The sequence below is a fragment of the Pan troglodytes genome, chromosome 9 (genome assembly GCF_028858775.2).
Source record: "Pan troglodytes isolate AG18354 chromosome 9, NHGRI_mPanTro3-v2.0_pri, whole genome shotgun sequence".
Taxonomy (NCBI): domain Eukaryota; kingdom Metazoa; phylum Chordata; class Mammalia; order Primates; family Hominidae; genus Pan; species Pan troglodytes.
In genome coordinates, this window is record NC_072407.2 from 68743726 (window position 1) to 68754315 (window position 10590).

At 53.3% G+C, this 10590-nt stretch overlaps 1 protein-coding gene across 2 annotated transcripts; it reads left to right on the forward strand.

Moving 5' to 3' along the window:
• The first annotated feature begins 573 nt into the window (after positions 1-573).
• NPAS4 (neuronal PAS domain protein 4) lies at positions 574-6261 on the forward strand. Of its 2 annotated transcripts, XM_001171566.5 has the most exons (8): positions 597-925; positions 1676-1827; positions 2007-2109; positions 2230-2497; positions 2679-2788; positions 3134-3269; positions 3391-4826; positions 5517-6261. In XM_001171566.5, the coding sequence occupies exons 1-8, from the start codon at positions 751-753 to the stop codon at positions 5543-5545; spliced, it is 2409 nt and encodes an 802-aa protein (XP_001171566.1). In that variant the 5' UTR covers positions 597-750; the 3' UTR covers positions 5546-6261. The 2 variants fall into 2 exon arrangements, with proteins under 2 accessions (XP_063640264.1, XP_001171566.1); XM_063784194.1 differs by lacking the exon at positions 2679-2788 and having other exon boundaries at positions 574-925.
• The last annotated feature ends 4329 nt before the right edge of the window (positions 6262-10590 follow it).

Consider the following 10590-nt stretch of genomic DNA (forward strand, 5'->3'; position numbering starts at 1 on the left):
GGGAATTTGTTCTCTAAAAATGGCCAAGGGAATCCCAGGTTAAATAGTCCCCAGAGAGGAACCCCAGCAGTGACCTGTCCCACGGAGGCCAAGGAAAGTCCTCCTTCCCTGCATGTGAACGTGACCTTGTCTGTCAAGTAACGAGGGGGATTTGTAGACAACCCTGTTCTTCCCCATTCCTCAACTCCTCAGAAAAATTAGTGTCAGTGCCAGCCCCTCTCTGCCCTCTGCGGACTCCTGCCGCGGGCTTCAGGCCGCCCTAACCCTGGCCCTGTCGCTTCCCTCAACTGAACGCATTCAGACGCCAGGGTCCCCACACTCCATTCAAGCTTTCCTAACGCAGCGCCTTCCTCTCCGCTCAGCTCCCGCCAGGCTTGGCCCCCTCCGCAGCCTCCTGCTCCCCCCTCGCCCGCCTCCCTCCCTCTCTCATTCTACGTCATGAGATGACGTCGGAAGCCGGGCGGGAGGAGGAGCCCCCCTCCCCAGTCAGCGGCTCCCGCTGCAGCTTGCTTAGCCCAGCCTCCCGCTCTCCCGCCCCCCCGGCTCTAAAACGAGCCCCCCACGCCTGGCAGGAGCTATATAAGGCGGCGTGAGGCAGGCGAGGGGGGCAGCGCAGCCGAGCGGAGCCCAGGAGAGCAGAGAGCGAGCCTGAGCGAGAGACGGGGAAGCACGGAGGAGGAAGCCGCCGGTGCGTCGGGACGGGAGCGCAGGTGCTCGGGCACCCGAGCTGGAGCTCCGCAGCCGCCGGTCATGTACCGCTCCACCAAGGGCGCCTCCAAGGCGCGCCGGGACCAGATCAACGCCGAGATCCGGAACCTCAAGGAGCTGCTGCCGCTGGCCGAAGCGGACAAGGTCCGGCTGTCCTACCTGCACATCATGAGCCTCGCCTGCATCTACACTCGCAAGGGCGTCTTCTTCGCTGGTGGTGAGCATGCTGGGGCTACCGCAGATCCGAGCTGCCAGGCGCCGGAGACCCTGGAGCTGAGGGAACCCGCTGGGGCTGCCGCATGTCTAGGGCAGCGTGCTGGCGAACTGGGGAGATTCGGGACTTTCTACTTTTCCTCCTGAGCTCCCTCCAGACCTCACCTTAGTTCTGAATGAGAGTTAGAGAGCCTGGACGGTGTCCCTAACACCAGATTATGAGAGGAGAAGAGCCAGGACAGAGCGGCCTCGGTGCCCGCCAGTGCAGAAGCGCTCCGGGAGCCGGGGAGGGAAGCCCGGGAAGTTGCAGGGATGGAGCTGCCTGAGCCTAGGGGAACATAGCTACTGTCCGCGGTGCTGAAAGGGATCTCCTGGCGCCTTCCGGGCGCTGCCCATGGTGCTGACGGCTGCGTCGGCCGTGTATGGCTCTGTCCATGGTTCTGAACCCACAGTCGGCTTCGGAGCTCTGTCCGCGGTTCTGAAATTCAGAGCCGCTTTGGAGCTCTGTCCGCGGTTCTGAAATTAAGAGCCGAGGAGGAGCCGACCCCGCTTTAGAAGTCGAGGGCTTGTGGGCTATGGAGATACAGCAACAGGTTCCCTGGCCAAGAGCTGCGGGCAGCGGGTCAACAGGTGTTTGCAGAGGCAGGTCCATGAGAAATTCCTCTGGATTCTCTGAAACTCAGACCATGCCTTCCTCACTTCTTCTTTGCCTCCCAGTCTTACTCCTGACGCACTACGTCTTCTCGCCCTACAGGCACTCCTCTGGCGGGCCCCACGGGGCTTCTCTCAGCTCAAGAGCTTGAGGACATCGTAGCGGCACTACCCGGCTTTCTGCTTGTGTTCACAGCCGAGGGGAAATTGCTCTACCTGTCTGAGAGTGTGAGCGAGCATCTGGGCCACTCCATGGTGAGTGCTAAGGGTCCTTTCAGCTGAGGCTGGGCATGGAGTGGGTGCCGTGAGCCTTCCACTCCTGAGGAACTGGGAATTACTATGGAGGGAGAGGTTATACCCTACAAGATACTGTAGATCAAAGATTGGCTCCTGCTGTTCTCCCTAATGGTCATCTCTTCTTTTCCTCCCTCCAGGTGGACCTGGTTGCCCAGGGTGACAGCATCTACGACATCATTGACCCAGCTGACCACCTCACTGTGCGCCAGCAACTCACCCTGCCCTCTGCCCTGGACACTGGTAAGGACTCCCTTCTCCCTTCCTCGGTCCAATTTCCCACCTGCTGCCCTTCTCCCCACCATCCACTGTCTCTCTCTCAGCCACTCACCCTCTTATCTGTTTTTCTCTTCATCTATCTAGATCGCCTCTTCCGCTGCCGCTTCAACACCTCCAAGTCCCTCAGGCGCCAGAGTGCAGGCAACAAACTCGTGCTTATTCGAGGCCGATTCCATGCTCACCCACCTGGAGCCTACTGGGCAGGAAACCCCGTGTTCACAGCTTTCTGTGCCCCTCTGGAGCCGAGACCCCGCCCTGGTCCTGGCCCTGGCCCTGGCCCTGCCTCGCTCTTCCTGGCCATGTTCCAGAGCCGCCATGCTAAAGACCTGGCTCTACTGGACATCTCCGAGAGGTAAGCCTGGAGTGTTCAGATTCCAAGAGAAAGGCAGGCCAGAGATGAAGGGACCCTAGATTCTGGAGTCAGGGGCAGGGAGGATGGGGTTTAGGGGGGCAGAGGATCTGGGAGGGAGTGAGATGCATGGGTATCAAGCAAGGAAAACAGAAAGCTGACCTCACCCTTTCCACCTTCCCAGTGTCCTAATCTACCTGGGCTTTGAGCGCAGTGAACTGCTTTGTAAATCATGGTATGGACTGCTGCACCCCGAGGACCTGGCCCACGCTTCTGCTCAACACTACCGCCTGTGTGAGTGTCCAGAGAGGCTGGGGACAAGATAGCAAGCTGGGAAAGGGCATGGGAGACCAGACAAAGAATGATCTGTAGTCAAGAGTGATGCTGGGGAGATAACAGAGGCCAACAGTTTCGGATGCTATAGGGTGAACATGAAGGTGAGGATTCAAGGCAATAATCAAATCAGAACTGGGGGACTCTGAGTGGTGAGGTCAAGGTAGAGAGCTGAGTGGTGCAGGTGAGGGTAGTCAGAAGAGAGGATGTCACGGCTATCTCAATTCAGTGGAGAGGTGACCAAGGGTGGGGAGTAGGTAGAGTTGCCTGGTGGACATCCTAACTCTGCATCTTCTTTCTCCCCAGTGGCTGAGAGTGGAGATATTCAGGCAGAGATGGTGGTGAGGCTACAGGCCAAGACTGGAGGCTGGGCATGGATTTACTGCCTGTTATACTCAGAAGGTCCAGAGGGACCCATTACTGCCAATAACTACCCAATCAGGTAAGCCACAAGCCAGGGGACTAGGGGGCAGCTGAGGTCGGCATGGAGGAGACACAAATCAGGGAACTGCTCTGGATATGGACGTCGGACCCTTACCAGCTGCCTCTTCTCTCCTCTCCAGTGACATGGAAGCCTGGAGCCTCCGCCAGCAGTTGAACTCTGAAGACACCCAGGCAGCTTATGTCCTGGGCACTCCGACCATGCTGCCCTCATTCCCTGAAAACATTCTTTCCCAGGAACAGTGCTCCAGCACTAACCCACTCTTCACCGCAGCACTGGGGGCTCCCAGAAGCACCAGCTTCCCCAGTGCTCCTGAACTGAGTGTTGTCTCTGCATCAGAAGAGCTTCCCCGACCCTCCAAAGAACTGGACTTCAGTTACCTGACATTCCCTTCTGGGCCTGAGCCTTCTCTCCAAGCAGAACTAAGCAAGGATCTTGTGTGCACTCCACCTTACACGCCCCATCAGCCAGGAGGCTGTGCCTTCCTCTTCAGCCTCCATGAGCCCTTCCAGACCCATTTGCCCACCCCATCCAGCACTCTTCAAGAACAGCTGACTCCAAGCACTGCGACCTTCTCTGATCAGTTGACGCCCAGCAGTGCAACCTTCCCAGATCCACTAACTAGCCCACTGCAAGGCCAGTTGACTGAAACCTCGGTCAGAAGCTATGAAGACCAGTTGACTCCCTGCACCTCCACCTTCCCAGACCAGCTGCTTCCCAGCACAGCCACCTTCCCAGAGCCTCTGGGCAGCCCTGCCCATGAACAGCTGACTCCTCCCAGCACAGCATTCCAAGCACACCTGGACAGCCCCAGCCAAACCTTCCCAGAGCAACTGAGCCCCAACCCTACCAAGACTTACTTTGCCCAGGAGGGATGCAGTTTTCTCTATGAGAAGTTGCCCCCAAGTCCTAGCAGCCCTGGTAATGGGGACTGCACGCTCTTGGCCCTAGCCCAGCTCCGGGGCCCCCTCTCTGTGGATGTCCCCCTGGTGCCCGAAGGCCTGCTCACACCTGAGGCCTCTCCAGTCAAGCAGAGTTTCTTCCACTACTCTGAAAAGGAGCAGAATGAGATAGACCGTCTCATCCAGCAGATTAGCCAATTGGCTCAGGGCATGGACAGACCCTTCTCAGCTGAGGCTGGCACTGGCGGACTAGAGCCACTTGGAGGACTGGAGCCCCTGGACTCCAACCTGTCCCTGTCAGGGGCAGGCCCCCCTGTGCTCAGCCTGGACCTGAAACCCTGGAAATGCCAGGAGCTGGACTTCCTGGCTGACCCTGATAACATGTTCCTGGAAGAGACGCCCGTGGAAGACATCTTCATGGATCTCTCTACCCCAGATCCCAGTGAGGAATGGGGCTCAGGGGATCCTGAGGCAGAGGGCCCAGGAGGGGCCCCATCGCCTTGCAACAACCTGTCCCCAGAAGACCACAGCTTCCTGGAGGACCTGGCCACATATGAAACCGCCTTTGAGACAGGTGTCTCAGCATTCCCCTATGATGGGTTTACTGATGAGTTGCATCAACTCCAGAGCCAAGTTCAAGACAGCTTCCATGAAGGTGAGTCAGCCAAAAGGTCCAAGAACTCAAGTCCCTGTCCTGCCAATGAAATGCTGGGTAGATTTAGGCAAATCAATTCCCCCTCTCTGTACATTGATTTTATTAAGGGGATGTCATCCCCTGCTGAAGAGAGTAGCAGTGGAGATAAGAAAAAATGAAAGACTTAATATGAAAGTTTGAACAAGCAGACTTGGTAGGGGTTGGGGCTGTGGGATAGAGTGCTAGGGAATTCTTAAGTAAGGGCTTGTGCTTAACTCCATGAGAGGCCTAGATCAGTCTTCAGCACCCCATTTTACAGATGAAAATAATCAAGGTCACAGAGTTAAACAGACTTTCCTTAGGGTGCACAACAAACTGATGGAAGAGGGACTAGAGCTCTATCCTAGTATCCTAGCTCCCTGAAGGGGATACAGAGCAAGAGTTTATGCAAGTTGGTAAAAGAAAGACGAGGCTCAGCCCCTGACTCCATTGAGGTAGCTCCCTGGTTACAGCTCCATCCTTCCTAAACTACAGCCACAGTTTCACTCCGTCCATCCAAATTGCCCCCTAATCTGCTGAGCCTCTGGCCATCATTTCATCATTGAGCCAATATCTTTGAAGCCCATACTAATACCAACACATTCTCAGCCCCAGGATCCTCTGTGCTAATTGGTCTAACTGATTGTGTTCTCTCTCTCTATCTCTCTGCAGATGGAAGTGGAGGGGAACCAACGTTTTGAATAAGTCTGTGACTTAACGTCGTCAAGTATGGCATATTGTCATCAAGACGTGGAGCCGCTCTCCACCCCCCCGGGACTGTTGGGGGGATTCTGGGGGCCAGAGGGGGATATATATGATTCCCCAGGCCCTGCAGGATTTGGGGGGGGGAGGTGGGAGGGCAAGGGAGGGGAGCTTCTTTTTAAAATCAAGAGACTTCGAGCGATCCCAGTTTCCATTTCAATCTGTATTCACTCGTAGTGAGTTTCCTTGAATGGGATTTCAAGCGGAGAATGGGGGAGTCTCACTTCCCCGCCGCCTTGCCCCATTGGCCTGGGCCAGTTCTCCACTCCTAGGGGTCAAGCCACCCCTAGCCTTGGTGGGGGAAAGGCAGGGCCCACCTGGGCCAGCCCGTGCCCTGAGGGGCTCTTGACACCCACGTAGAATTCTCTACACACCAGTAACGGGATTTCAATTCCGATGGACTCTGCCGCCCTGGCGGCCCTTCCTGTGACTTTTGCGCCCCGCGCCTGGGGTGGGGGGTGCGAAGAGACGCTACGTTCCTTTCCGATGGAGGAAGGCAGACCTGCCGTCACACGTGTGCTTGCACGAGTGCGTGTACCTGGTGCGGGACTCACCCGGCCGCCAGACTGCCTGGGCCTGCCCAGATGGCCACCTCGTGGTGCTGCGGTGACTTTGTAGCCAACTTTATAATAAAGTCCAGTTTGCCTTTTTGGTACCTCTGGTGTCATGCGCTGCTGTGTAAAAGGAAGGGTGGAGGATAAGTTTGGGAGGCTTGGATGGGAGCCTGGGGGCCAGGAGGTAAAAGCTGGACCTGTTTATGGCCCCAGCATTTCTTCATCCACTTGTGAATTCATTCATTCATTCACTCATTCATTCATTCTTTCACTCAACATCCACATGTACATTGTGTGGCCCATACTGTGCTAGAAGCTAGAAAGTTTAGGGCTGAAACAGATGTTATGTCTTGCCCTCAAGGTGCTTGGCGTCCAGTACTAGAGAATGCTGGCATCTCCTCTCTGTGCCAGGCTTGCAGTGCTCGTGGTGTGGGAGGGAAGAGAGGGCCTAGGAGTGGACAAGAGGATTCAATTTGACGTTGGGTCTGGGCATGGGTTTGAAGCTTCTGCTCACAAGTTCTTTCTTCACCTGGTCCTTCAGGGAAGCAACTTCCCTGTGGGGCCCTGGATCGACTCACTGGAAATTATAACCACGTCTGTTATCCTTGCACAGGGCTTTCAGCTGACACACACTTTTACCTCTCTTATTTGCTGCAACAATGCCTCTGGGCAGGCATATTAGTCCATCTCACTGATGAAGAAACTGAGGACCACAGGCAAAAAGTTATTTGTTCCCACAATTGATGACAGGCATGGGTGGATGGGCAACATACCCAGAGCATCTGCATCCCAGCCCTGGGCTGTTTTCTCTGCTGGCAGAGCCAGTGAATCACCACCCATCCCAAATCATCTCATCCCAGATTACTCAAGAAGGGCAAATGTGGGCTGGAGCAGGGTCCTCTCTCCCAAGTGTGGGGTGAGAAACCCCTTCTTTTTGCTCTCCAGGTCTGTAAAGTAGAGCGGAGCAGAATATAACTCAGTAAGTCAAGAGAAAAAAGTTTCCAAAAATGCTGTTTTCCTCCAAGCTTGAAGCCCAAACAGCCACAGGGTAGGGTGAGGGGCAAATGAAAATGAGGAGATGGGCTGGGCACAGTGGGTCACGCCTGTAATCCCAGCACTTTGGGAGGCCAAGGCAGGAGGATTGCTTGAGCCCAGGAGTTTGAGATCAGCCTGGGAAACATGGTGAAATCCCATCTTTACAAAAAATACAAAAATTATCTGGGTGTGGTGCACACTTGTAGTCCCAGCTACATGAGAGCCTGAGGCTGGAGAATCTCTTGAGCCTGGGAGGTGGAGGTTGCAGTGAGCCAAGACTGCACCACTGTACTCCAGCCTGGGCGACAGAGCGAACCCTGGATTCAAATCTCATCTCCACCAATTATTTGCCAAATGGGACTTGAGGCTCAGTTTCTCCACAAGTGAAGCAGGGCTGACAAACATGGTACTTATCTCCCAAAGATGCTGTTAGAACTTGATAGTGTCCATTTATAAGCAGAGAAGCACAGAATTGACTTAAGTTATTCAATTGAATTAGAAGGCAATGGTGACCTCAAAGGCTTCCCCAGTGAAGTACAGAGGCTGGGTTCCAGGAACTGAGGGCACAACCTGAGAAAGCCCCTAAGCCTCCTTTTATTCCAAATCCTCCAGCTCTGGGGCCATGCCCTTCAGACAGTCCCATGGGAAGGAAGACACTCCTAGGGACCTGTCACTATTTTTCCAACTTGGATGGGTCCTTGGGTGGAAAAGGAGGGTGGAGTTTTGCCCTCTGCCTTCCTTGTGCATCTGTTCTCCAACTTGGACAAAATAACTGGATTGTCAGCCCCAGGAGGACCCTGGCATGGAGCACAGGACTGGCACATAGCAGACACACTCAAAATGTCTTCTTGAAAGGAATCTTTCTCTCTCTCACTTTCTTTCTTTCTTTCTTTCTTTCTTTCTTTCTTTCTTTCTTTCTTTCTTTCTTTCTTTCTTTCGAGGCAATGTTCACTATATTGCTGGACTCAAACTCCTGGGCTCAAGTGATCCTCCTGCCTCATCCTCCCAAAATACTGGGATTGCAGGTGCACAGCACCCCACCTGGCTGAGAGGACACTTCTGAAGTTCAGTCAAAGGGTTTCATTAGACTCATCAGTTTCTACTGTAAAAATGTGTTCCTAAGTTCCCCAGAGGGAATCTTAAGTGACCATGAGCTCAAGACATGCATTGGAGTCCCATATAAAAACCTCCCTGGAGTCATTAAAAAAAAAAAAAGGAAAGTCTGGCCACACAATTGTGGCAGCTCATGCCTATAATCCCAGAACTTTGGGAGGACGAGGTGGGAGGACGGCCTGAGCCCACGAGTTCAATACCAGCCTGGGCAACAAAGCAAGACCCAATCTCTACAAACAAAAATTAGCTGGGCGTGGTGGCATGCACCTGTAGTTCCGTCTACTTGAGAGGTTGAAGTGGGAGGATTGCTTAAACCCAGGAGTTAGAGACTGCAATGAACTATGGTCACACCACTGCACTCCAGCCTGGGCAACAGAGCAAGACCCTGCCACAAAAACAAAACAAAAAGGAAAATCTGAGAAACCTAAGGAAACATAATGATGAAATAGAATGTAATATACTAGAGCAGAAAAAGGATGCAAGGTAATGAGGAAGTCTGAATAAAGTATGGACTTCAGTTGATAATACTGTATCAACATTGACTCATTAATTGTGACAAATGTATCATGTAAGTGTAAGATGTTGGTAACAGGTGGAAATGGCTGTGGGGTCTGTGGGAACTTTGTAGGATCTTCAAAACTTTTCTCTAAGTCTAAATCTATAATAGGCCAGGCACGGTGGCTCAAGCCTGTAATCCCAGGATTTTGGAAGGCCGAGGTGTGTGAATCACCTGAGGTCAGGAGTTCGATAGCAGCCTGGCCAACATGGTGAAACCCTGTCTCCACTAAAAATACAAAAATTAGCCGGGCATGGTGGCGTGAGCCTGTAATCCCAGCTACTTGGGAGGCTGAGGCAGGAGAATCACTTGAACCCGTTAGGCGGAGGTTGCAGTGAGCTGAGATCATGCCATTGCACTCCAGCCTGGGTGACAGAGTGAGACTCTGTCTCAAAAAACAAAAAACAAAATAAAACAAAAAAGCCCCATAACTTTTTTTATTTTTTTTTTTTTATATGGAGTCTTGCTCTGTTGCCCAGGCTGGAGTGCAGTGGCACGATCTCGGCTCACTACAGCCTCTGCCTCCCGGGTTCCAGCGATTCTCCTGCCTCAGCCTCCTGGGTAGCTGGGATTCCAGGCGCATGACACCACGCCTGGCTAATTTTTCTATTTTTAGTAGAGACGGGGTTTCACCATGTTCGCCAAGCTTCTCTCAATCTCTTGACCTCGTGATCTACCAGCTTCAGCCTCCTAAAGTGCTGGGATTACAGGCGTGAGCCACCACGCCCGGCCGCCCCACAACTTTAAAAGGTAAAAATTATGGAAGAAAAAAAGAAACCCCTCCCTGGTATTTGGTGGCAGTGACAGGAGATGGTAGAGCGTGTGTGGACAAGAAGGTACCCTGACACTCAGAATTGGAGAGCCAGGCCGTCGGCCCATGCGGAGAAAGAAGTTGAGCGAGCCCATTGCGCCCCCTGCTGGACATAGAACCATCTGCTTCTGTTCCCTTCCCTGGCATGGTCCCTGTGGCTCGGAGCATCAACAATATTGCATCTTAGAATAGATGGGTAAACTGAGGCCCAGAGAGAAGAAAGGAATTGCCCAATGGCACTTCCAAAGTGGCTGCAGAAGCCAAATCTGACTCTCAAGCACCCTTGCCACCAACACCAGATTGCTGCCCTGGGAGCAAAAAGGTATGAGAAAGGGCTGAAGTTTTGGAGTCACAAAGACTGAGGTCAAATATTGGCTCTGGCACTTCATTTTGCATGTGATAAACACTTATGACACCTACATGCGCCAAGGGCTTTGCTGGGTCCTGGGGAAAACTGAACAAGACAGACAAGGTCCCTGGACTCACAGACCTTACACTGAAGTTGTGGGGAGACGTAACAAAAAGTAAAATAACTCTCTAAAGGGAGCATGCAGTGCGTGCAATGAAAGAAAGAACCTGCGTACTGTGGCCGAGCGGAACTGAGGAGGGGGTGCTAATTTAGAGTGTGGCGTCAGAAAGCTCTTCTAAGGTGACATTGAGCTAAGACCTAAAAGATAAGAAAGAAGAAGAGGCCGGGCACGGTGGCTTGTGCCTGTAATCCTAGCACTTTGGGAGACTGAAGCAGGTGGATAGCTTGAGTCCAGGAGTTTGAAACCAGCCTGGGCAACAAGGCAAAACCCCGTCTCTACAAAAAAAAAAAAAAAAGCAAAAAGTTAGCCAGGTGTGGTGGTGTGCACCTGTAGTCCCAGCTACCCAAAAGGCTGAGGTGGGAAGATCACCTGAGCCCAGAAGGGC

Excerpts from the sequence above, each read along its gene's own strand:
- NPAS4 (XM_001171566.5), top strand. The coding sequence starts at position 751 with ATGTACCGCTCCACCAAGGGCGCCTCCAAGGCGCGCCGGGACCAGATC. Across the intron at positions 926-1,675 it reads GGGCGTCTTCTTCGCTGGTG|GCACTCCTCTGGCGGGCCCC; the intron begins GTGAGCATGCTG and ends CTCGCCCTACAG. Across the intron at positions 3,270-3,390 it reads GCCAATAACTACCCAATCAG|TGACATGGAAGCCTGGAGCC; the intron begins GTAAGCCACAAG and ends TCTCCTCTCCAG.